This window comes from Hypanus sabinus, assembly GCF_030144855.1.
Source record: "Hypanus sabinus isolate sHypSab1 chromosome X2 unlocalized genomic scaffold, sHypSab1.hap1 SUPER_X2_unloc_17, whole genome shotgun sequence".
In the NCBI taxonomy this organism is placed as follows: domain Eukaryota; kingdom Metazoa; phylum Chordata; class Chondrichthyes; order Myliobatiformes; family Dasyatidae; genus Hypanus; species Hypanus sabinus.
The window spans coordinates 459,867-487,269 of NW_026778987.1; the positions used below are offsets into that span (position 1 = coordinate 459,867).

The 27,403-nt window shown below is 46.3% G+C and overlaps 1 protein-coding gene across 1 annotated transcript; it reads left to right on the top strand.

Moving 5' to 3' along the window:
- Positions 1–5,610: 5,610 nt before the first annotated feature.
- On the top strand, positions 5,611–27,188 carry LOC132385752 (E3 ubiquitin-protein ligase TRIM39-like). The gene is made up of 7 exons (XM_059957977.1): positions 5,611–6,056; positions 6,605–6,700; positions 7,111–7,344; positions 9,152–9,174; positions 9,261–9,379; positions 19,244–19,375; positions 22,482–27,188. Exons 1-7 carry the CDS (start codon positions 5,646–5,648, stop codon positions 23,030–23,032), a joined length of 1,566 nt encoding a protein of 521 aa, XP_059813960.1. The 5' UTR covers positions 5,611–5,645; the 3' UTR covers positions 23,033–27,188.
- Positions 27,189–27,403: the final 215 nt, after the last annotated feature.

Genomic DNA, 27,403 nt, shown 5'->3' on the forward strand with positions numbered 1-27,403 from the left:
ATCCTTGCTGAATACGGATTCTAAGATTTTTACCAAAATTTTGGCCACTACATGAGAAAATGTATTACCTCAAATTATCTCTGAAGATCAGACCGGATTTATTAAAATCTGTTATACATCTTTTAACATTAGAAAATAAATTAATATAATTTATACTTCTTCATCTAAAATACTAGAATGCCATTTCTTCAGGTGCTGAAAAAGCGTTTGATAGAGTTGAATGGCTATATTTATTTAATATATTGCAGAATTTTAATTTTAGCTTGAAATTTATATCATGGATTAAATTAATGTATTATAAACCTTTGGCTTCACTTCTTCCCGATAATCAAAGATCTCCTTTTTTTCAGTTGTCCCGTGGGACCAGGCAAGGTTGCCCTTTAAGTCCTCTATTATTTGACATTGCTTTGGAACCTTTAGCCGTTGCCATTCGTGAATCACCTAATATTTTTGGTATTACCCGTGGGTAAGGGACTTATAAGATATCATTATATGCTGATGATTTGTTACTATACATATCTGACACTGAGAGATCTATTCCTGCTATTTCATCCTTGCTTGCTCAGTTTTGTTAGCTTTTCTGGCTACAAGCTGAATTTTAATAAGAGTGAATTATTTCCATTAAATATGCAAGTTCCAATTTATAAACACTTACCATTTAAAGTTGTCACAGATCATTTTACTTATTTGGGTATTAAAATTAGCAAGAAACATAAGGGTTTATTTAAAGTTAATTTTTTACCTTTAATTGAACAAATCAAGCAACTTGTTACCAGGTGTTCCCCATTATCTCTGTCATTGGTTGGTCGAATTAATACTATCAAGATGATAGTATTACCCATATTTTTATATTTAATCGAAGCATTACCAATTTTTATTCCTAAATCTTTTTTTGATATTATTCATTGCAAAATATCTTCATACATGTGGCAGAATAAAAATCCTAGATTAAGTAAGAAATATTTACAGAAGATTAAGTAGGAAGGTGGTTTGGCTTTGCCAAACCCAAGATTTTACTACTGGGCAGTTAACATCCGATAGTTAATATCATGGACACGAGCATTGGTCGTAGTACCTTGCCCACAATGGGTAAACTTGGAGTGTAAATCTGTACAAGACTTCTCATTGTTTTCTATTTTAGGATCTTTGCCTCCTTTTGCTTTATCTAAATCAAATAAACAAATAACTAACCCTAGTTAAACATACCCTAAGAATATGGTTTCAATTTCGTAAATTCTTCAGCTTGAATAAGTTTATCTTATCAACCCCTATTATATCTAACTTTTTGTCCAGCCCTCTTTTATGGACTAAGCCTTTGTGTTATGGAAAGCAAAAGGTATAACATGTTTTTGTGATCTATTTTTAGATAACAGTTTTATGTCCTTTGAACAGCTATCCAGCCTAAAACTCATTTTTTTTTAAGATACTTGCACGTTTGAAATTTCTTGAATGTTAGCCTTTTCTGAAATTATGTCCAATGGACATTACAGAAAAAAATTCTGGCTCTGAATCCTTGCCAGAAGGGTTTAGTTGCCATCATTTATAATATGATCATGAAAATACAGCCAGGAGTATCAGAAAAAATTAAGAAGGAATGGGAAAAAGAACTTCATTGTCTTATACCCACAGGGCAGTGGGAGAATATTTTACAATTAATCAATTCTTCTTCTATTTGTGCTAAACATGCCTAATACAATTTAAGGTTGTTCATAGGGCTCACATGTCCAAGGATAAACTCGCTCGATTTTATTCTTATGTTAATCCAACCAGTGACAGATGTCATTCTGAAGTTGCTTCATTGACCCACATGTTCTGGTCTTGCCCCTGTTTGCAAAATTATTGGAAAGATATTTTTGGTATTATTTCAACAGTTCTGAATAGGAAATTGCAACCGCATCCTATTACTGCAATTTTCCATTTAACAATGGTGGATAATAGTCATTTATCCCCCCTCAGCCTGGCGGATGATTGCAATTGTTACATTAATGACTAGAAGATCTATCCTATTGAATTGGAAAGAAATTAGTCCTCCAACTATATTTCAGTGGTTTTCTCAAACTATTTCTTGTTCGAGTTTAGAAAAAAATTACAAGTGTTGTCTTTGACCCTTCAGTTAAATATGAAGAAACTTGAAGACCATTTATTCAACATTTTCATATGAGCTAAACTGAATTTTCCTGAACCTGACTTTTATTGTCCTTAATTGTTTGGGTGGAGGTGCGGAGTTATTGACGCTACTGTGTATAATTGATATAATGCAATGGCCCATGTCGGTTAGGATTTTTTCCATTTTTTTTGGGGGGGGGGGTGTTTCTTATTTTCTCCATTTTTTGTAACCACCATGAGTTTCGGAGGTTATTATCATCTATTTGTATTTTTACCTTAACCTATTAATTATGTACTCTCAAGCTCTTTGTATTCATGTTTCATTTATGTTTGTTTAAAATCAATAAAAAGATTTAAAAAGGACTATTCTGAGGAAAGGGTGGAATAGGCGCAAAGGGCCGAATGGCCAGACATGCTCCTGTTGGTTATTTTCTGAAGCACGAGTTTACCTTTGCGCCTTGTTCTCCCTTGGTTTTCAGCCGTTCGGATTGCACAGGGGAGCGGTGAGAGCTCCGGAGATCCACCGGCAGCCGCAGCGGGGCAGCTCCCGTCTCCCAGCAGGACGGGACGGGTCTGGGAGACAACTCCAGACAACAGGCCCCGATCCTCGGCGGGGAAAGGCCGGGCGCCCTCCGTGCAGCTGAAACATCTCACGGAATCTCCGCCGGTCGCTTCAGCTCTGCCTTCGAAAGGATTCACGACCCGCCGGTGGTGCAGCCGAAACCCGAGGCGCAGCTCCCGGTCTCCGGCCCACTCGGTCCCGGTCCAAACAGCGTCCCGCCCACTGACACCCCTCAGCCAATGGCAGCATCCCTCTCCCAGCGGTGATCGCTGATTGGCTGTATGTGTGTGAGAACGGGCTGCTACTGGGAGCTGGAGATGTCAGTCACAGTTTGTTCCCAGAATTAAAGGAAAATCCCCGAAACTCAAATTTCAAAAATAAATTTTATTATCAGAGTCCAGATAAGTCACCACATTCAACCCCGAGAAGCATTTTCCTGCGGACATACTTAGAAAAAGTATAGAATAGTAACCATAACAGAAGCAGGCAGTGAAAGATCAGCCAGAGTGCTTAAGGTAACAAACTGTGCAAAAACAGAGAAACACCGATAAAATAACAACAGCATGAAATAACCGCAGCGGCTGCTGATGGATCTCCGGAGCTCTCACCGCTCCCCTGTGCAATCCGACAGGCGGAAGGCCAAGGGAGAACAAGGCGCAAAGGTAAACTCGTGATTTAGGAAATAAGAAACAGTAGCAGGGGTTGCCTTTCGGCCCGTTGCGCCAGTTCGGCCTTTCACTCCGATAATGGCTGATCTTTGACCTCAGGGACACTTTCTTGCAATGTTCCCATCTTCGCTCCGCCCTTCAATATTCCTTGTGAATTTAGAAACCTTGTGGGGAAAAAATCCAAAGATTCGCTGCACTCCTCATCTGCGACCTGTCAGACGACATCGGATTCTGAGTCTGTGACCTTATTCAACACCCAGTGAAGAAAAACGCCATTCCTGCCCCACCCTGTCAATACCCTGTGAGACTGTGTCTGTCTCAGTCAGACCACCTCTTATTTCTCCAATTTTGAGACAGGCCCAGTCAATGTAATCTCTCTGAGGACACTACCGCACCCCCCAAATCAATCTCTGAAATCTTCTCTTCATCCCACAGGCTGACTCCAGGAGGGAGACCAGACCTGTGCACAGTGTTCCATGTACGCTCTCACCAGGACCCCATATACCTTCAGAGGAGATCTTTATTCTTCTATTCAAACCTTCCTTCCCATTCAATGCTCTTCATTTAATATCAAACTCAAACAGTGAACAGACACAACACAGCCTCAGCCATGAATTTAAAGGGCAGGTTTGCAACAGTTTGAGCTTCATACCGGGGGCTACGGAGCAAGTAGGGTGTCACAAAGGGAGGAATGTGAGAGTGATGTATGTCTGAGCCCAGCTGTGTGTGTTTGTGTGTGACAGAAGGCTCACTGATCCTCGGGCTGTTCCCAGGATGCTCTGGAAATAGACAGCGATTGCTGCTGGAAGATCATCAACTCGGGGAAAGACGCCCGAAACCTGTTGGCCTGCCATCACATCGAGATGTCTGGAGAGCAGCGGTTCCCAACCTGAGATCCACGGTTACTGGTATTGGTCCTTGGCATTAAAAAAAGTTTGCGAAGCCCAGTCGTACAGGAATGCTGCCTACTGACACATTCCAGACGACAGGGACACCATTGGAACTACAGGGGTCCTCTACACTGGACAGGGAGAGGCCGGGTTGGCTGAGGAAGCCTCACAGTTATGGTAGTAGTGAACCACCCCAGGGGGCACATGGCTTCTCCTTTCATCTCAGGACTTCAATCGTCTTCCAGGGGAATGTCCTTCCGACCGCATGGATGAGGCCTTTGGAGATTCAGCTGACGTTTTTGTCGCACTGGAATTTTACAAGATGGGGTTGCCAGCCATACGGCCAACCGTCCTCCGCTCGTAGCCGGGCTTAGACAGTCCATGGATGCGTTTTCGTATCTGTTGTCTCTTTAATGTGTGTTTGATCCCACACTCAACATAGAAAAGGCCAGAATTTCCACTGAACACATCCAGCAAAACCACTTTGATTCCCTGAGCAAACACGAGGAAATCTGCAGATGCTGAAATTCAAGCAACACACACAAAATCCTGGTGGAACACAGCAGGCCAGGCAGCATCTATAGGAAGAAGAACTGTCGACGTTTCGGGCCGAGACATTTCGTCAAGACTAACCGAAAGGAAAGATATTAAGAGATTTGAAAGTAGGAGGGGGAGGCGGAAATGCGAAATGATAGGAGAAGACCGGAGGGGGTGGGATGAAGCTAAGAGCTGGAAAGGTGATTGGCCACAGGGATACAGAGCTGGGGAAGGGAAAGGATCATGGGACGGGAGGCTTCGGCAGAACGAAAGGGGAAGGGAGCACCGGAAAGAGATGGAGAACAGGCAGTGATGGGGAGAGGGAGAGAGAAAAAAAAAGACGAACAACTAAATATGTCAGGGATGGGGTAAGAAGGGGAGAAGGGGCATTAACAGAAATGAGAGAAGTCAATGTTCATGCCATCAGGTTGGAGGCTACCCATGTGTTGTTCCTCCAACCTGAATGCGGCTTCATCTTGACAGTAGAGGAGTCCATGGATAGACATATCAGAATGGGAATGGGACGTGGAATTAAAATGTGTGGCCACTGGGAGATCTGCTTTCTCTGGTGGGCAGAGCGTAGGTGTTCAGCGAAACGGTCTCCCAGTCTGCGTCGGGTCTCAGCAATATATAAAAGGCCACACCGGGAAGACCGGACACAGTATACCACACCAGCTGTCCTGACGAAGGGTCTCGGCCCGAAACGTCGACAGTGCTTCTCCCTACAGATGCTGCCTGGCCTGCTGTGTTCCACCAGCATTGTGTGTGTGTTGTGTGATTCCCCGAGTCTGCAGCGCGCGTAGTGGACAATCGCGGTACTGCAGGGGATCAGCAACTCCCCGAAAGTGAAAGCATTCTGAATCAGGAAGTGCTGGAGTTAACATGGCTTCGAAAGGAGAGACCGAGAGTTTGAGCGAGGAGGTAATTTGTCCCGTCTGCCTGGATTTCTTCACCGATCCGATTATACTGGAGTGTGGACACAACTTCTGTCGCTCTTGTATCACACAGTATTGGGAAAGGGAGGAGAGAAACTCCTGCCCGGAATGTAGAGAGGAGTTTGCTGACCGCACCCTCAGGGTGAATCGGGCCTTAGCAAATCTGACACAGAAAGTTCGGAATCTAAGCCTGAATCTGAAAGGGAAGGAAAGTAAACGTCACTGCGAGGAACATGAGGAAGAACTGAAGCTGTTTTGTGAAACAGACAAGACACTGATCTGTATGATCTGTGCAGTGGCGGAGGAACACCGAGTGCACCGCTTCCGGCCGATTAAAGAAGCTGTTAAAAAATACATGGTAAAAACTAACGTTAGTTCAATACTTCACACATTTCCTTTGTCCTACATAGCATCACACGAGACTCCATAACCAACACATCAATCTTTGCAACTTTCACCGACACCTGCAAGCGGGACAAGTGCTACACCTGACTCCTAACCTCCTCCCTCGTCACCATTGAGGGCCGCAAACAGCTCAGTTCCTCCCGTTTCTTCCATGGTCGATTGTCTTCTCGTATTAGATTCCTTCTTCTCCAGCTCTTTACCTCTTCCACCTGTCCCCTCTCAGCTTCTCACTTCATCAGCCTCCCCCACGTTCCCCCTCACGTTGTCTCACCCGTCACCTGTCAGCTGGTTCTTGTCCCCAACCTTTTTATTCTGGCTTCTGTCCATTCCTTCCCAGTGCTAATGAACGGTCTCATCCCGAAACACCGGCTGTTTATTTCCCCTGAATAGATGCTGCCTGACTCACTGAGTTCCTCCGGCATTTTGTGTGATAATCGGGTTTGATCACCTGTTTCTTTTGAAGCATCTTTGTCTCAATTTCCTTCACTCTCTGACTTCCAGGATCAGCTAAAATCTTCCTTAGACTCTCTCACAAAAAAGGAATCAGACTTCCAGGAAAAGGAGCAGCAACAGAAAGAGAAGATTTCCGGAGTTCAGGTGAGGCTTCCTGAGCGGAATTTCTGATATTACTGTCGAGTTTTGCTCCATTTAATGCAGAACAGCCGAGTATCGCAGCTCCAGTGACCTGGGTTCGATCCTGACCTCTGGTGCTGTCTGTGTGGAGTTTGCATGCTCCCCCTGTGACCACGAGAGATTCCGACACATCCCAAGGACATGCCGGATGAATGGCTAATTACCGTTAACCCTGTGAAGGTGGGGAGGGTGTGTGTGAATCAGATGGGAGTTTATGGGTCAATAAGTGAGAATAGGTTTCAGGAAAACGTGAGGGAATGGTGTTGACGGGAATGCACTCAGAAGTAGCATGGACTCCAATAGACCGAACTGAACGACAAAAGGAAACAGAGCACAGCAATGCAGTATATTATTCTTCACCTTTCATTCGACAGGAACAGTCACACAGCCTTCAGTCCCAAATCTCATCCCAGTTTGCTGAACTGCGCCAGATTATCACTGAGAAAGAGCAGAGCTTACTCAGGGATCTCAGGGAAGAGGAGAAGAGGATTCTCAACGCAATGGAGAAAAATCTTCTGGCTCTTCAAGAGAATATAAGGATTATTCATGAGGAAGTCACTAAGTTAAAGGAACAGATGGATCAGAACGACAGTGTGATGTTTCTCAAGGTGAGGGATTATATTTCAATTTGTTTCTGTCAAAAGGCACTAAATGAACAGTGGTATATTTGAAATAAACACAGCACAGGGGCCAATTCTAACAAATCAATTGCCGCTGCTGGTGTCCTCACACAAGTTGTTATACCTGCATGATGCGCCCTCCCATCACTCCAATAATGACATTTCAAAATGTCCAAGGTACGCTTTCAGTCCTTCATTAGCAAAATACAATCTTGAAGCGATGAAACTTCAGGGTAATTCATTGTAAAGTAAGCTGCAACACAGCGGTCAAGTACAGAATGACATCCGCACGTCCCCAGCTCAAAACTGCCCAGAACAAAGTACAGATACGTAACCTTTTCCCTTCAGTTTTACCACGTCCCCACTCACGTGACGAGTTACCATAATAAACACGTAACGCAGAATACAATGCAGACAGAAAACAGACGTGTTGCTCCTACACACAACATTTACAAATGGCAGCAAACTGTTTCTCACCAGACCATTGATGCATCTATTCAGGGTTGTTATTGTCTTATAATAATAAGATTATTAAGGGTTTGGACACGCTGAAGGCAGGAAGCATGTTCCCGCTGATGGGTGAGTCCAGAACTAGAGGCCACAGTTTAAGAATAAGGGGTAGGCCATTTAGAACAGAGATGCAGAAAACTTTTTCACCCAGAGAGTGCTGGATATGTGGAATGCTCTGCCCCAGAAGGCAGTGGAGGCTAAGTCTCTGGATGCATTCAAGGGAGAGTTAGATAGAGCTCATATAGATCGTGGGGTCAAGGGATTTGGGGAGAGGGCAGGAACAGGGTACTGATTGTGTATGATCAGCCATGATCACAGTGAATGGCTGTGCTGGCTAGAAGGGCCGAAGGGCCTACTCCTGCACCAATTGTCTATTGTCCCAAAACTCAGCTTCCACAACTTCTGTACATCCCAGGACAGAATGCAAACTCTCTGAAATTATTTACTCCGGTCATAACACAGAGCTGCTGACTGTTTCCTTAATTACCGCATTAAATATCCTCTGAAACTCCCATTAACACCCGGTTCCAGTCACAGGCTGTGAGTGTGTCTGGTGCGGAGGGTGTGAGGGTCTCTCTGTCAATCACTGAGAACAAAGAATTTGACCCACACGTTAGACTTATCCTCCATATCCGGTTTCCATCAGATTATGGAAACTTTCACTGTCTCTTTATTTTTTGGATATATTTCGCATGGGATTATATCCCATTCTCTATCATAAACAGGCCATTAGGTCCATCTTCTATCAGTTTCCCTGCTTCACAAGCCCCCTGCCACCTACTCACCACACCCAGCAACAGTGCCCCGAACTCCCTGGTCCCTCACGTGTTTATCCAGCCTCCCCATTACAGTCACTCTGCTGTTCCATTTCATCCACTCCTGTGGCAGCAAGTTTCACATCCTCCTCTCTAAATTTCTTTTGGAATTTGTTAAAATCCATCTGGAATTACATCTCCCCACGAGTCTCCCCATAAATAGAGGAACTTCCTCCACCTGCACACAATCAGATACATCACTGATCTTAAAATCCTCCATCCTATCACACTGACGTCATATCCAGATGATAATGCACAGCCTGTCCTGTCTTCCCTGTAAGTTTCTTCCTCTCAGTAATGGTCTGACATTCAGAAACTTTCCCTGTCATTTACCCCATGGTTCTGTATTGTCCGTGTGTCTGAGTGATTGTGGGAGTGGGAATTTTCAACACTTTGTAATGATTTGGATGAAATTCAGGATGTGGACAGTAAGTCCAAGTCTAATCAGATTTGTGTTTTATTTATTTCAGGAGGAAGTTCGTCGGAACAGAAGGTAGGACAGGCTCTTTACTGAAACACTGAATGGATTTGAAAATAGTTCAGAATAGCAATTTATAACCAGCAGTTTAATATTTACAGGATTAATGACGATGTCCAGGAATTGTCAGTGACAGATGAGACCCTACCGGTTGAAAAATTCGATCACCTCTATTTGTTGAACACAGTGCTGAGAGAAACGCTTGATGCTATTAATCGAGGTAAAACTTACAAAGATTCATTTCTCCTTGTTTATGAAGATCAATTTAGTTCCAATTTGAGGCAAAGATTGTCTGTAATACTGGGCTGAAGGGGAACTGAAGTTTATTCCACATCAACCCCACTGACTGGGAGGCATCACTGTCACATGGTCAGCTGGAGATGTCCGACCCCTGGACACACCAGCACAGGGTCACAATACAATCAATACACGGGACTGGCGGATGAACCACTGTGTTCCAATCCCAGGCGAATGCACTAACACACCAGTGCATAAGTTTGGATCCAACCAGAGGAACTGGTGTTGTGATGTTGTTGTGACCATCACGGAATCATGGTTGTAGTTGGGATCTGAATGTCCAAGGTTACACAATGTATTGGTGGTATAGGAAGGTCGGGTGAGGGGGTGGTGTGGCTCTGCTGGTAAATCAGTAGCAAGATGTGAAATAGGATTGGAAGATGTTGAATCTTGTGGGTTGAGGTAAGGAACTGCAAAAGTAAAAATGACACTGACACCAGTCATATACAGGCCTCCCAACAGTCAGTGGGTTGGCACCCACAGATTACAACTGGAAATAGAAAAGGCTGATGAAAAGGACATTGTTATGATAATCATGGGAAATTTAAACATGCAGGGCAATTGGGAAAATCAGGTTGGTAAAGGATCTCAAGAGAGTGAGTTTGTTGAATGCAATGTGATGGCTTTCTAGAGCAGTTTGTCGTTGAGCCTACTCGGGGAACAGCTCTACTGGATTGGGTGTTATGTATCGAACCAGAGGTGAGTAGTGAAAAGAAACCTTAGGAGGCAGAGCTCACAACATGACCGAGTTCAACTTGAAATCTGATAAGGAGACAGTAAAGCCTGACAATGTAGTATTTCAGAGGAGTAAAAGAAATTACAGTGGTCTGAGAGAGGAGTTGGCCAAAGCAAATTGGAAGGAGATGCTGCCAGGGATGAGAGCAGAGCAGAAATGGTGTCAGTTTCTGGGAAAATGAGGATAGATGTACTCCAAAAATAAATAAATACTCAAATGGTGAAATAGTACAACCATGGCTGACAAGGGAAGAAAAGTTAATGTAAAGGCAAAGGAGAGGGCATACAACTAAACAAAAATTATTCGGAAGGGAGAGGATTGGGAAGCTTTTAAATATCTACAGAGGGGAACTAAAAGGATGATTGGGTGGGAAAAAATAAACAAGAAATTGATTTGAATTGAACTGGCCTGGTTGAAGAAGCTGTCCCGGAGCCTGTTGCTCCCGGCTTTTATGCTGCGGTACCGTATCCCGGATGGTAGCAACTGGTACAGGTTGTGGTTGGAGTGACTCTGGTATCCAATGATCCTTCAGGCCCTTTTTACACACCTATCTTTGGAAAACAAGATAGCAAACAATATCAAATTATTTTTCAAGTATTGTAAAAAAATAAAACAGAGATGAGAGTGGATATAGGACAGCTAGAAAATGAGGCTGGATGCATAATAACAGAGGATAAAGAGATGGCAGATAAGCCAAATATTTTGCACCAGTATTCACCGTGGAAGACACCAGCACTGTGCCCGGTGTTGAAGAGTGCGAGGGAAGAGAAGTGAGTGCAGTTACTGTTACAAGGGAGAAGCTGCTCAAAAAGCTGAAAGCCCTAAAGGTACATAAGTCACCCAGACCAGATGAACTGCACCCCAGTGTTCTGAAAGAGGTTGCAGTAGAAATTATGGAGGCATTCCAAATGATCTTTCAAAATCATTGGACCCTGGCATGGTGCCAGAGGACTGGAAAATGGCAAATGTCACTTGACTCTTTAAGTAAGGAGGAAGGCAGCAGAAAGGAAATTATTGACCAGTTTGCCTCACCTCTGTGGTTGGGAAGAAATTGGAGTCAGTTGTTAAGTCTGAGGCTATGGAATACTTGGTGACCCTGGACAAGATAGGACAAGTCAGCATGGCTTCGTTAGGGAATATCCTGCCTGACAAACCTGTTGGGATTCTTTGAGGAGATTACAAGCAGGATCGATAAAGGGGAAGCAGTGGATGTTGTATATTTGGAATCTCGGAAGGCCTTTGACAAAGTGCCACGCATGAAGGTGGTAACCAGGTTAAGAGGCCATGGTATTACAGAAAAGTTACAGGCATGGTTGGAACATTGGCTGATTGGTAGGAAGCAGTGAATGAAAGTAAAGGGATCCTTTTCTGGTTGGCTGCCAGTGAGTCGTGTTCCACAGGGGTCAGTGTTAGGACACCTTCATTTTATGCTGTATATCAAGATTTAGCTGATGGAATAGACAATAAGATGTAGGAGCAGAAATAGGCCATTCGGCCCATTGAGTTTGCTCCAATATTCAGTCATGGGAAGACCCAATTCTTCCAGACATCCCCACTCCCCTGCTTTCACCCCATACCATTTGATGCCCTGGCTAAATGAGAACCGGTACATCTCTGCCTTAAATATGCCTTGGCCTCCACAGCCACATGTCGCAACAAATTCCACAGATTCTCCACACACACTGACTAAAGTAATTTCTCCACATCTCAGTTCTAAAAGGACGTCCTTCAATCATGAAGTCACACCCTCTTGTCCTAGAGTAGATGGCTTTGTTTCCAGGTTTTGCAGATGATACGAAGATTGGCGGAGGGGCCGGTAGTGTTGAGGAAACAGTTAGGCTGGACAAGGACATGGATGAGGAGAATGGGAAAGAAATTGGCAAATTATATACAATGTTGGAAAATACATGGTCCTGCACTTTGGTCGTAGAAATAATGTGCAGATTTTTTTTTCAAATGGGGAAAAAATCAAAAAATCTGAGACGAAATTGGACTTAGCAGTCATTCTGCAGAACTCTCTAAAGGTTAACTTGAAGGTAGAGTCACTGGTGAGGAAGGCAAATCCAATGTTAGCATTGAATTCAATCGGTTCAAATAGCATTCAGTTCAAGAGCAGGGATGTGATGCTGAGGATTTATAAGGCACTGGTGAAGACTCACCTTGAGTATTGTGAACAATTTTGGGCTCCTCGTCTAAGAAAAGATGTGCTGGCATTGCAGAAGGTTCATTTCATAAGGATGATTCCAGGAATGAAAGGGTTATCATACGAGGAAAGTTTGATAGCTCTGTGTCTGTACTCGCTGGAATTTAGAAAGATGAGGGGGAATCTCATTGGAACCTTTCAAATGTTGAAAGTCCTAGAAACCTTTCGAATGTTGAAAGTCCTAGACAGAGTAGATGTGGAAAGGATGTTTCCCATGGTGGTGGAGTTTAGGACAAGAGGGCACAGCCTCAAGACAGAGGGGGAATCTATTTAAAACATGTGGAGAAATTTGTGCCAGCAGCTGTTGAATTTGTGGAACCTGTTGGGTGTATTTAAGGCAGAGCTTGATAGGTTCTAGATTGGACACAGCATCAAAGGTTACGGGGAGAAGACCAGGTAGTGGGGCTGAGGAGGGAAAAAATGATCAGCAATTATTGAATGGCGGAGCAGACTCGATAGGAAAATGGCCTAATTCTGCTCCTATGTCTCATGGTGATCAGACCACTACATTGAAGCATTGTGAGAATGAGCTCGGACACACCAACAAGCATTGACATGGGTCAAGATTTCATCTCGGGAGAAGCACACACAGCATAACCGGCCTGGCAAAGCTCCCTCACACACATACACAGGAAGGACTGGCAGATTGTAGTCAGAGCCTCAGCAATGTACGTTGTTATTTCCCTCAGTAACCTGGAAACCAGACTCTTCAGAGACAGTCATTTATTGATTTAAACAACTCAATCACGTGTGACTCATTGTCAACACACACCAGACATGTGATGACACACTGTAACATACAAATTCTTCAATGTGCACACTCTCCTTCAATGTGTATACACTCCACACGGATATTTACCACAATCAACACACACACACACACACACACACACACACACACACACACACACACACACTAACAGAGTGTGACACACGGCAACAGAAATAGGCACAAATTCCCATTTAGGATTGAAATCTGCCGTCCTTACCCAGTCTGTCTGTTCTGTGTCACTGAGCTGCCCTCTGACGTGACGTCACATCAACACTTCACAGACAGACTCCGGGGTGAGATTCCTCAGGAGGATGATCTGGGAGGGTTTGATGGATGTTGAACTCACAGCCCACTTCATCAATTTGCAAGACTAAGATGTCTTCTTGAGCATGGCCCATTTGTGTGTATTTGCCACACCCCCCATCCCTCTAACCATTTCCCATCTGTGTATTTATTTTAAAATATGTTATTTTTTACCTGTTTCGACAGCGTCTGAGGGCAAATTCCGTTCACCAACCTCCCTCTCTCTGAGAATGTTACCCAATTTCCCATCTCACTTTCAATCGGAGGCCTTTGGTTCTGTACTCCCATTTCTTGGAAAAAGAACGTTATTTAAGCTCCTTAGAATTATTTACCTTGATAAGGGGTCACACCTGAACATCCTACACTACAGCTGAATAGCCCACGCTTACTCACTCTTTGCTTTTAACCCAAGCCCCCAGTCCTGGTAACATCCTCCTGAAGCCTCCTGTCCAGTGTAATGACATCGTCCCCATATTCGGGAACCGGAAATGCAGACAATGCTCCAAGTGTGGTCTATCATCGACATCAAAGGCCTTGCTGAATTTCATGTGGACAGTGTGGAATAGGCTGATGAATACACGACTGAAGGTGGTTTTTTAGATTGGGACAAGAAGGGCGGCGTGGGAGCTAAATTCTGAAGGAAGGCAGTGTAAAAAAAAAACTTTGCGTACTAGAACGGCGAGACTGCGCAGGACAGCACGGAGAGTTTAAAAAGATGACCACCCTATACAGCGGGCAGCGGAGTGGGTGGCAGCAGAGTGTAGGGCTTTGGCTCAACGGGCTCAGGCGGTAACGGGAAGAGCCGAGAGCGAGGAACCGACTCTTTTTCTCCCCTTGGCAAATCGGCCTGGACGGACGGGGGAACAGCAGGGCACATTAGCTAACGGTTTAAAAAGTTCATGTGCTTGGTGAAGTAAGTGGGTGAGTAGACCTATCTTTCTTTGTTTCATTCCTGTAGAATTAGGTAGCATGTCTGCAGGGTTAGTGCTTTGTTCAGGGTGTCAGATGTGGGAATCCTGGGAGACCTCCAGCCTCCCTGATAGCCACATCTGCACCAGGTGAACCGAGATTCAGCTCCTCGGAGACCGTGTTAGGGATCTGGAGCAGCAGCTTGATGACCTACTGCTTATTAGAGAAAACAAAGAGGTGATAGACAGGAGCTACAGGGAGGTAGTCATCCCTAGCCTACAGGGGTCAGAAAACTGGGTGACTGTCAGGAGAGGGAAGGGAAATGCCAGGGTAGTGGAGAGCACCACTGTGTCTGCCCCCCTCAGCAACAAGTATATCGTTTTGGATGCTGTTGAGGTGGATGACCTGACAGGGGACGGCCACGGTGAGCGGGTCTCTGGCACTGAGCCTGGCGCTGTTGTGCAGGAGGGAAGGAGGGAGAAGAGGAATGCGGTAGTCATAGGGGATTCCATAGTCAGGGTAACAGACAGGAGATTCTGTGAGCCTGATAGAGATACCCGCATGGTGGGCTGCCTCCCAGGTGCCAGGGTACGGGATGTCTCGGATCGGGTCCAGAATATTCTGAAGGGAGAGGGCGAGCAGCCAGCTGTCTTGGTACATGATGGTAACAATGACATAGAGAGGAAAAGGGAGGAGGTCCTGAAGAGAGATTTCTGGGAGTTAAGAATGAAGCTGAGAAGCAGGACCTCCAGGGTAGTAATCTCAGGATTGCTACCTGTGCCATGTGCTAGCGAGGGCAAGAATAGTAGGATCAGGCTGATGAATGTGTGGCTGAGAGACTGGTGCAGGGGGCAGGGCTTCAGATTCTTGGATCATTGGGATCTCTTTTGGGGGAAGTATTAACTGTTCAAAAAGGATGGGTTACACCTGAACCCAAAGGGGATATATATCATAGCAGAAATGTTTAATAGAGCTGTTAGGGAGGGTTTAAACTAATTTGGCAGGGGGATGGGAAAGAGGTGACATAGGATTGGAAGGTGCAGAATCTTTATGGGTTGAGATAAGAAATCGCAGGGGTAAAAGGACCCTGATGGCAGTTATCTACCGGCCTCCTAACAGCTGCAGCGATGTGGACTACAAATTACAACAGGAAATAGAAAAGGCTTGCCAGAGGGGCAGTGTTATGATAATTGAGAGGATTTTAACATGCGAGTGGATTGGGAAAATCAGGTCGACACTGGATCTCAAGAGAGAGAATTTGTAGAATGTCTACGAGATGCTATTTCAGAACAGCTTGTTGTTGAGCCCACTAGGGGATCAGAGGTACTGGATTGGATATTGTGTAATGACCCAGAGGTGATTAGAGAGATTGAGGTGAAGGAACTGTTAGGTGACAGTGATCTTAACATGATTGACTTCACTGTGAAATTTGAGAAAGAGAAGCAGAAATCTGATGTGTCAGTATTTCAGTGGAGTAAAGGAAATTCCAGTGGCCGAGAGAGGAACTGGCCAAATTTGACTGGGAAGGGACACTAGCGGGAGGACAGCAGAGCAGCAGTGGCTGGAGTTTATGCGAGAAGTGAGGAATATGCAAGACAGATATATTCCAAAAAAGAAGAAATTTTCGAATGGAAAAAGATGCAACCGTGGCTGACAAGAGAAGTGAAAGCCAAAGTAAAAGCAAAGGAGAGGGAATTCAAGGAAGCAAAAATTACTGGGAAGACAGAGTATTGGAAAGTTTTTAAAAGCTTACAAAAGGAAACTAAGAAGGCCATTAAGAGGGAAAAGATGAACTATGAAAGAAAGCTAGCAAATAATATCAAAGAAGATACCAAAAGCTTTTTCAAGTATATAAAGAGTAAAAAACCGGTGAGAGTGGATATAGGACTGATAGAAAATGATGCTGGAGAAATTGTAATGGGAGATAAGGAGATGGCTGAGGAACTGAACGAGTATTTTCATCAGTCCTCACTGAGGAAGATATCAGCAGTATACCGGACACTCAAGGGTGTCAGGGAAGAGAAGTGTGCGCAGTCACAATTACGACAGAGAAAGTACTCAGGAAGCTGGATAGTCTCAGGGTAGATAAATCTCCAGGACCAGATGGAATTCACCCTTGTGTTTTGAAGGAAGTAGCTGTGGAGATCGCGGAGGCATTAGCAATGATCTTTCAAAAGTCAATAGATTCTGACATGGTTCCGGAGGAGTGGAAGATTGTAAATGCCACTCTGGTATTTAAGAAAGGGGCAAGGAAGCAAAAAGTGAATTATAGACCTGTTAGCTTGACATCGGTGGGAGTCAATTGTCAAGAATGAGGTTACGGAGTACCTGGAGGCATATGACAAGATAGGCCAAACTCAGCATGGTTGCCTTAAAGGAAAATCCTGCCTGACAAACCCATTGAAATCTCTTGAGGAGATTACAAGTAGGCTGGACAAGGGAGATGCAGTGGATGTTGTGTATTTGGATTTTCAGAAGGCCTTTGACAAGGTGCCACACATGAGGTTGCTCAACAAGATAAGAGCCCATGGAATTACGGGAAAGTTACATCTGTCGATAGAGCGTTGGCTGATTGGGAGGAAACAGAGAGTGGGAATAAAGGATCCCATTCTGGTTGTCTGCCGGTTAAAAGTGGTGTTCCAGAGGGGTCCGTGTTGGGGCCACTTCTTTTTACGTTGTATATCAACGATTTGGATTATGGAAAAGATGGCTTTGTGGCTAAGTTTGCTGATGATACAAAGGTAGGTGGAAACTCCCCCACCTGAGGAAACAGAGAGTCTGCAGAGAGACTTGGATAGATTTGGAGAATGGTCAAAGAAGTGGCAAATGAAATACAATGTTGAAAAGTGTATGGTTATTATTTAAGTGGAGAGAGAATTCAAAGTTCTGAGATGCAACGGGACTTGAGGGTGCTCGTGCAGGATACCCTTAAGGTTAGTCTCCAGGTTGAGTCGGTGGTGAAGAAGGTTGACATTCATTTCTAGAGGAATAAAATATAAGAGCAGGGATGTGATGTTGAGGCTCTATAAGGCAGTGGTAAGACCTCACTTGGAATACTGTGTGCAGTTTTGGGCTCCTTATTTAAGAAAGGATGTTCTGACATTGGAGAGGGTTCAGAGCAGATTCACCAGAATGATTCCGGGAATGAGAGGGTTAACATCTGAGGAACATTTGATCATTCTTGGACTGAACTCCGTGCAGTTTAGAAGAATGAGGAGGAACCTCACAGAAACATGTTGAATTTTAAAAGGCATGGACAGAGTGGATGTGGCAAAGTTGTTTCCCATGGTGGGGGAGTCTAGTACGAGAGAGCATGACTTAAGGATTGAAGGGCGCCCACTCAGAACGGAGATGCAAAGAAATTTTTTTAGCTAGAGGGTGGTGAATCTGTAAATTTGTTGCGGCAGTGGAGTCCAGGTCATTGGGTGTATTTAAGGCAGAGATTGATAAGTATCTGAGTAGCCAGGGCATCAAAGGTCATGGTGAGAGGGTGGGGGAGTGGCACTAAATGGGAGAATGGATCAGCTTATGATAAAATGGCGGAGCAGATTCGAAGGGCCGAAGGGCCGGCTTCTGCTGCTTTGTCTTATGGTCTTATTTGAATGCACCAGTATACGGAATAGGGATCTTGTAGTACAGGTAGAGTTTGACAGGTACAAACTTAGGCAGGTACGACTTTGATCGAAGGAATAAAGGCATAGACAATTCTGTAAACAGGGCGAAATTCAAAAATCAGAGGTGCAAACGGACATGGGTGTCCTTGTGCAGGATTCCCTGAAGGTTAACTTGCAGTTTGTGTCAGTGGTAAGATTGGCAAACTCAATGTTTGCTTTCATTTCGAGAGGATTAGAGTACAAGAGCAAGGATGTAATTCTGAGGATTTATAAGGCATTGGTCAGACCACACTTGGAGTACTGTGAGCAGTTTTGGGTCCCTTCCATCGGAAATCATGTGCTGGCATTGGAGGGGGTGCAGATGATTCACAAGAATAATTCCGGGAATGAAAGAGTTAACATTTGAGGAGTGTTTGATGGTTCTGGGCCTGTACTCACTGGAGTTCAGAAGAATGGCTGATTTATCATCCCTCTCAACCCTATTCTCCAGTCTCCTCCCCATAACTTTTGAGACTCTGGCCAATCAAGAAGTTTACTTATTAACTCCTGCATTAAAAATCAAACAGGAGAAAATCTACAGATGCTGGTAATCCAAGCTGCACAGGTCCTGATGAAGGGTCTCGCCAGATCTCTCTGACACCTGTCTGGAGAGAGTTGATATTGGGAGGATGTGGGTGGGTCGGGAACGGTAAGCACAGCCTCCGACTATAGGGATGTCCATTTAGGACAGAGATGAGGAGGAATTCCTTTATCCACAGGATAGTGAATCTGCCACAGGCAGCTGTGGAGGCCAAATAATTGAATATATTTAAAGCAGAGTAACACAAACAAATTGTTGGGGGAACAGCAGGCCGGGTAGTTTCTATGGAAAAGAGTAAACAGTCGACGGTTCAGACTGAAACACTTCATCCAGACCTGTGTTGCTTAAGGGTTCCTGTAAATTCATCCCCTGTCCTAATGAGGGGCTGCGGGGGATGGGGCTCTGGGAAAGGGGACAAAGTCATCCTGATCTGCCATCTTTGCCCCCTCTAGCTTCTCATTACGTCTACACACACAGATCACCCACAGGGTTTCCACCCCACCCCCTCCTGGTTCAATCTGCCATTCATCTCTCCCCTACCGGTTCCCATCATCACCTCCTTTACTGTTTCAAACCATCACACTGCCCCAGTTCCCACTCACAAATGAAAGTGAACATTGTATGACGGGCCTGTTCCTGTGCTGTACTGCTCTATGTTCTCTTTTCCCAGTTTCGGAGAATGAGAGGAGATCTCATGGAAACACAAAATTCTTTCAGGGGTCAACAGGCAGGAGTGAGCGAGGATGTTTCCCCTGTTCAGCGGAAAACCCTTGTGGAGACATCTGCTTTTGTCGAATCAAAGGTTCGTGTCGGCCACCCGACCGCGCCTGAGATCTCCACCACCCCCCGATCCCCGGGTCCCACTGCCCGAGTCTCCCCCCGATCACCGGGGCCGCGCTGTCCGAGTCTCCCCCCGAACCCCGGGGCCGCGCTGTCCGAGTCTCCCTCCGATCCCCGGGGCCGCGCTGTCCGAGTCACCCCCCGATCCCCGGGGCCGCGCTGTCCGAGTCTGCCCCCGATCCCCGGGTCCCCGCTGTCCGAGTCTCCCCCCGATCCCCGGGGCCGCGCAGTCCGAGTCTCCCCCCGATCCCCAGGACCCCGCTGTCCGAGTCTCCCCCCGATACCCGGGGCCCCGCTGTCCGAGTCTCCCCCCGATCCCCGGGACCCCGCTGTCCGAGTCTCCCCCCGATACCCGGGGCCGCTCTGTCCGAGTCTCCCCCCCATCACGGGGCCGCGCTGTCCGAGTCTCCCCCCCGATCCCCGGGGCCGCGCTGTCCGAGTCTCCCCCCGATCCCCGGGGCCGCGCTGTCCGAGTCTCCCCCCGATCCCCGGGGCCGCGCTGTCCGAGTCTCCCCCCGATCCCCGGGACCGCGCTGTCCGAGTCTCCCCCCGATCCCCGGGACCGCGCTGTCCGAGTCTCCCCCCGATCCCCGGAGCCGCGCTGTCCGAGTCTCCCCCCGATCCCCGGGACCGCGCTGTCCGAGTCTCCCCCCGATCCCCGGGGCCCCGCTGCCCGAGTCTCCCCCCGATCCCCGGGGCCCCGCTGTCCGAGTCTCCCCCCGATCCCCGGGGCCGCGCTGTCCGAGTCTCCCCCCGATCCCCGGGACCCCGCTGTCCGAGTCTCCCCCCGATCCCCGGGGCCGCGCTGTCCGAGTCTCCCCCCGATCCCCGGGGCCGCGCTGCCCGAGTCTCCCCCCGATCCCCGGGGTCCCGCTGCCCGAGTCTCCCCCAGATCCCCGGGGCCGCGCTGTCCGAGTCTCCCCCCGATCCCCGGGGCCGCGCTGTCCGAGTCTCCCCCCGATCCCCGGGGCCGCGCCGTCCGAGTCTCCCCCCGATCCCCGGGGCCGCGCTGTCCGAGTCTCCCCCCGATCCCCGGGGCCGCGCTGCCCGAGTCTCCCCCCGATCCCCGGGGCCGCGCTGTCCGAGTCCGCCCCCACCCCCGATCCCCGGGGCCGCGCTGTCCGAGTCTCCCCCCGATCCCCGGGGCCGCGCTGCCCGAGTCTCCCCCCGATCCCCGGGGCCGCGCTGTCCGAGTCTCCCCCCGATCCCCGGGGCCACGCTGTCCGAGTCTCCTCCCCGATCACCGGGGCCCCGCTGTCCGAGTCTCCCCCCGATCCCCGGGGCCTCGCTGTCCGAGTCTCCCCCCGATCCCCGGGGCCGCGCTGTCCGAGTCTCCCCCCGATCCCCGGGGCCTCGCTGTCCGAGTCTCCCCCCGATCCCCGGGGCCCCGCTGTCCGAGTCTCCCCCCCGATCCCCGGGACCGCGCTGTCCGAGTCTCCACCCGATCCCCGGGACCGCGCTGTCCGAGTCTCCCCCCGATCCCCGGGGCCTCGCTGTCCGAGTCTCCCCCCGATCCCCGGGGCCCCGCTGTCCGAGTCTCCCCCCGATCCCCGGGACCGCGCTGTCCGAGTCTCCACCCGATCCCCGGGACCGCGCTGTCCGAGTCTCCACCCGATCACCGGGGCCCCGCTGTCCGAGTCTCCCCCCGATCCCCGGGACCGCGCTGTCCGAGTCTCCCCCCCATCACGGGGCCGCGCTGTCCGAGTCTCCCCCCGATCCCCGGGGCCTCGCTGCCCGAGTCTCCCCCAGATCCCCGGGGCCGCGCTGTCCGAGTCTCCCCCCGATCCCCGGGGCCGCGCTGTCCGAGTCTCCCCCCGATCCCCGGGGCCGCGCTGTCCGAGTCTCCCCCCGATCCCCGGGACCGCGCTGTCCGAGTCTCCACCCGATCCCCGGGACCCCGCTGTCCGAGTCTCCCCCCGATCCCCGGGACCCCGCTGTCCGAGTCTCCCCCCGATCCCCGGGGCCGCGCTGTCCGAGTCTCCACCCGATCCCCGGGACCGCGCTGTCCGAGTCTCCCCCCCCCCCCGATCCCCGGGGCCGCGCCGTCCGAGTCTCCCCCCGATCCCCGGGGCCGCGCTGTCCGAGTCTCCACCCGATCCCCGGGGCCGCGCCGTCCGAGTCTCCCCCCGATCCCCGGGGCCGCGCTGTCCGAGTCTCCCCCCGATCCCCGGGACCGCGCTGTCCGAGTCTCCCCCCGATCCCCGGGGCCGCTCTGTCCGTGTCTCCCCCCGATCCCCGGGGCCGCGCTGTCCGAGTCTCCCCCCGATCCCCGGGGCCGCTCTGTCCGTGTCTCCCCCCGATCCCCGGGGCCGCGCTGTCCGAGTCTCCACCCGATCCCCGGGGCCGCGCTGCCCGAGTCTCCCCCCGATCCCCGGGGCCGCTCTGTCCGTGTCTCCCCCCGATCCCCGGGGCCGCTCTGTCCGAGTCTCCCCCCGATCCCCGGGGCCGCGCTGTCCGAGTCTCCCCCCGATCCCCGGGGCCGCGCTGTCCGAGTCTCCACCCGATCCCCGGGACCGCGCTGCCCGAGTCTCCCCCCGATCCCCGGGGCCGCGCTGTCCGAGTCTCCCCCCCCCCCGATCCCCGGGACCGCGCTGCCCGAGTCTCCCCCCGATCCCCGGGGCCGCGCTGTCCGAGTCTCCCCCCCCCCCGATCCCCGGGACCGCGCTGCCCGAGTCTCCCCCCGATCCCCGGGGTCCCGCTGTCCGAGTCTCCCCCCGATCCCCGGGGCCCCGCTGTCCGAGTCTCCCCCCCCCCCGATCCCCGGGACCGCGCTGCCCGAGTCTCCCCCCGATCCCCGGGGCTCCGCTGCCCGAGTCTCCCCCCGATCCCCGGGGCCGCGCTGTCCGAGTCTCCCCCCGATCCCCGGGACCGCGCTGTCCGAGTCTCCCCCCGATCCCCGGGACCGCGCTGTCCGAGTCTCCCCCCCGATCCCCGGGGTCCCGCTGTCCGAGTCTCCCCACGATCCCCGGGGCCGCGCTGTCCGAGTCTCCCCCCGATCCCCGGGACCGCGCTGTCCGAGTCTCCCCCCGATCCCCGGGGACTCTCTAATTCTCTGCTTCTCCCCCCAGTCTCTGTCACCCTGGATGTGGAAACGGCGCATCCGGGTCTCGAGGTGTCTGAGGATCGGAAGAGTGTGAGATGGACCGGGACCTGGAGGAATCTCCCTGACACCGGGAAGAGATTCACACACTGGATTTGTGTGCTGGGATCGGAGGGATTCACATCGGGGAGACATTACTGGGAGGTGGAGGTGACGGGGAATCGGGTCTGGTGTCTGGGAGTCGCCGCAGAGTCTGTGGAGAGGGAGGAATGGGTCAGTCTGAGTCCGGAGACCGGATTCTGGGTCATCAGGCGGAGTTATGACGTGTTATATCGGGATTATGACGTGTCCGGTCACCCCTCCCCCGAGTCCCGTCTCGCTGCCCGTCCCATCCCCGGGAGGGTGGGAGTTTATCTCAGTTACGAGTCCGGGACAGTTTCATTTTACAACGCGGAGACCAAGTCCCATCTCCACACCTTCACTGGGAATAAATTCCCGGGGAAACTTTATCCTCTCTTCGCGCCCTGGGATGGAAACCAGTGGCTGAGAATCTGCTCCGGTTCCGCTCCGGGTCTGTAAACGGGTCGGGTCCCGGGACCGGCGTCAGGAGTAATGTCCCTGTAAATATAAATGTGCGGAGAGTGCAGCTAAATACGTGGCTAAGGAGATGGTGCAGGAGGGAGGGCTTCATGTTTCTGGTCAATTGGGCTTTGTTCCCGGGAAGGTGGGGCCTGTTCCGACGGGACGGTTTGCCCCTAAACTGGGCGGGGGGGGGGGGAATAAAATTCTTGCGGGTAGATTTGCCAGTGCTGCTCCGGGGAATTTAATTTAGATTTGCAGAGGGAGGGGAACCAGAGTGTCAGAGCAGATAGTGAGGTACAGGAGGATAAGGAACATGAGAGGACTGCATGTATAAACGGAAATGAAAAAAAAAGCAGATGATATACATATTCTCAGGAACATCTATTTCAATGCACGGAGTATTGTCGGTAAAACAGATGAGTTTAGGGCTTGGGTTGACACGTGGGATAACGACATTACTGCTATTAGTGAGGGGCAGAACTGGCAGCTTAATGTTCTGGTAAAATTGGAGAACGGCCAATTTTGTGGAAATGAAAAAGGATCTAGGAAGAGTGGATTGGGATAAGTTTTTTTTTCTGGCAAGGATGTGTTCAGTAAGTTCACAGGCATAAGAAATTAAATAGAGATTGGGTTGGAAATGTTATAGCAACTTCATTTAATTCAAAATCGAGAGGAGTTGCAATTTCGGTTAATAAATCTTTACCAATTAAAATACAAAATGTAATAATTGATTCTGTGGGGAGATACGAGATTATACATTGTCAAATTTTTTCAGAATTATGGAATTTTATGAACATTTATGCACCAAATGAAAATGATGCAAAATTCATACAAGAAGATTTTTTGAACTTGGCTGACGCAAATGATAAAATATTAATAGGCAGAGATTTTAATTTTTGTTTAGATCCAGTTTTGGAAAGGTCAACTACAGTTGTTACAAAATTAAAAGAAATAAAACTTACTTTATCATTAATGAAAGATTTAAACCTGATTGATATATGGAGGAAAATTAATCCAAGAGAAAGAGATTATTCATTTTATTCAAATAGACATAAAGCTTAGATGGAGATTTAATACAATTTTATTAAAACGTCAAGATTTTTGTGATTTTATGAAAAAACAGATTCAATTTTTTTTGGATACAAATTTACATTCAGTTGAGGGTAAAATTGTATTATAGGAAGCGATGAAAGCATATTTAAGGGGTCAGATTATAAGTTATACATCTAAAATTAAGAAGGAAAATTGGGAAAAGATATAAAGTTAGAAAAAGAATCTCAAAGATATATGACAGAACAAAAACAAAGACAACTTGTTAATAAAGAACTACAATATAATATCGTACATATCGTACAGAAAAAGTAATTATGAGAACTAAACAGAAATATTACGAATTAGGTGAAAGATCACATAAAATTCTTGCTTGGCAGTTGAAAACAGAACAGGCTTTTAAAACAATAAATGCAATTAGAACAAGTGTAAATAAGGTTGCTGATAAACCTTTGGAAATTCATGAAACTTTATTTTTTTTTATATACTGAACTATATCAATCAGAATCACAAAATAAGATTACTGAGATGGATAAATTTTTATCACAAATAACCCTTCCGAAATTTAATTTGGAAGAACAGAAAGGATTAGATATGCCCTTTACATTAAAAGAGGTTGAAGAAGCTGTAGGATCACTTGAGAGTAACAAATCCCCAGAAGAAGATGGTTTTCCTCCTGAATTTTATAAAAAAAATTAAAGATATATTAATTCCTCCCTCTATGGAATTAATATACCAAGTGGAAAGAATGCATAAACTCCCACAATCTTTTTTAACAGCGATCATAACTGTATTGCCAAAAAAAGAGATCCTCTAAAACCAACATCATATAGGCCTATTTCTTTGTTGAATACAGATTATAAGATAATAGCAAAAATTTTATCTAATAGAATATCTAAATATTTACCAAAATTAATGCATATGGATCAAACAGATTTTATTACAATCAATGGATAATCTAACCTGGTTACTTAGTATAATTCATCTGGCACAAAAAAGAGAGGAAATGAGTGTGGCATTTGCTTTGGATGCAGAAAAAGCATTTGATAGATTGGAATGGGATTTTTTTGTTTAAGGTATTGGAAAAATATGAGCGAGGAAAATCTTTTATACAATGGATTAAAACCTTAAATACTAATCCTCAAGCTGAAGTAGTTACAAATGCTCAGATTTCAACACCATTTTGCTTAACGAGGTCAACTGGACAAGGCTGCCCGTTATCACCTGCTTTATTTGTATTGGCAAAAGAACCATTAGCTGAATTAATTAGAACAGATTCAGATATTGGCGGTTTTAGAGTTAATCAAGAAGAATATAAAATTAATTTATTTGCTGATGATGTTTTGATTTATTTTACAAACCTATTACAATCTTTGCAAAGATTATCTTTTAAATTGGAAGAATACGGGAAAGTATCAGGGTATAAATTAAATTGGAATAAAAGTGAAATTTTACCCCTTACAAAAGGAAATTATAATCAATGTCGATTAGTAACTCAATTTCGATGGTCAATAAATGGGATAAAATATTTAGGTATCAGAGTTGACAATGATGTAAAAAATTTATATAAACAAAATTATTTGCCATGATTAAAAAAAAATAAAAGAGGATCTTGATAAATGGATGATGTTACCAATAACATTAATAGGTAGAGTTAATGCTGTAAAAATGAATATATTCCATAGATTGCAATATATATTCCAAACTTTACCAATACAATTACCGCAGAAGTTTTTTCAAGAACTAAATAAATATGTAAGGAAATTTCTTTGGAAAGGAAAGATGTCAAGAATATCATTGGAAAAATTGAGATGTAAATTTGATTTAGGAGGGTTACAACTTCCAAATTTTAACAATTATGATAAAGCAATTCAACTTAGATTTATTGCATCTTTTTTTGATGAAAAAAAAACCCGGCATGGATTAGAATAAAATTAGATAAGATAGGAGAAAACATACCAGAAGATTTTACATATAAATGGGAATCCAAATTGATACGGAAAAAAAAAGAATCTCCTATATTAAGACACTTGAATGATTTATGGAATAAGGTAAATATGGACGATAAGATAAAGAAATCTTTATTAGCAAAAATAAACTTTAATTCAAAATAGGCTTATTCCTTTTACAATGGATAATAAACTTTTACATAATTGGTTCCAAAAGGGGATTAAATATATATGTAATTGTATTGATGTCGTTTGAGCAATGAAAAAATAAATATAAAATATCAAACAACACTCTTTTCTCTTATTTTCAATTAAAGGACAATTACGAGAAAAGCTGGGTCAAACAATGTTGATGCCAAAACTTAGTGAAATAGAAATATTAATTCAAAAAGGAAAAATTTAAAAAATTACATCTTGTATGTACAATTTGATTCAAAAACAGACTGAATCTGGAATTCATAAATCAAGACAAAAATGGGAAACTGATTTGAATGTTAAAATTGTTGGAAAAAGTTGGTCAAAATTATGTTCTGATAGTATGATAAATACAATAAATGTTCAAATTAGATTAATACAATATAATTTTTACATCAATTATATATAACACCACAGAAAATAAATAGATTAAATTCAAATATGTCTGACCAATGCTTTCGATGTAATCAAGAAATTGGTACTTTTTTACATTCTACTTGGTCTTGTTTTAAAATTCAACCATTTTCGATATATCTGACTTTTATTGGAACAAAGTACTGGAGTTCAACTCCCAAATAGTCCAATATTATTTTTATTAGGAGATATTGAAGGGACAATACCGAAAATTAAATTGAATATGTATCAGAAAAAAATTATAAATATTGATTGGCAGTAGCTAAAAAAGTTATCGCAATTACTTGGAAATCTGAGTTATATTTAACTATGGATTATTGGAATAATGAAATATATAGTTGTATTCCACTTGAAAAAATTACATATAATCTAAGAAATGAATATGATATATTTTTCAAAATTTGGCTCCCATACCTACAAAAGATAGGATTAAATATATAGGTCCTTTGAAGATAAAATTATAATGTAATTGGGGAAAGTAAGAATAAATATTAAAATTATTTTGAACTCCATGGAGGATGTGGGTATCCTCCAATATCGAGGCAATCTTTTTCTTCTTTATTTCTTTCTTTAGATAAGGGTTAAGGTGGGGATGGGGAGGAGGACTAATATTATTTTTCTTTTTCATACTAATTTTTCATTACATTTATTCTTTGTAATTTTCTAAAAATTTAATAAATAAATAAAAAGAGCATCTCAGTAATCCAACAGCCCACTCACCTTTGCTACCCTTTATGTTATTTCCTTACCTTTAACACAA

Bases quoted from the DNA above. Each gene is read 5' to 3' on its own strand.
- LOC132385752 (XM_059957977.1), top strand. From the start codon at position 5,646: ATGGCTTCGAAAGGAGAGACCGAGAGTTTGAGCGAGGAGGTAATTTGT. The intron at 6,057-6,604 runs GTAAAAACTAAC...TCTGACTTCCAG, and splicing joins AAGCTGTTAAAAAATACATG to GATCAGCTAAAATCTTCCTT. The intron at 19,376-22,481 runs GTTCGTGTCGGC...TTCTCCCCCCAG, and splicing joins CTGCTTTTGTCGAATCAAAG to TCTCTGTCACCCTGGATGTG.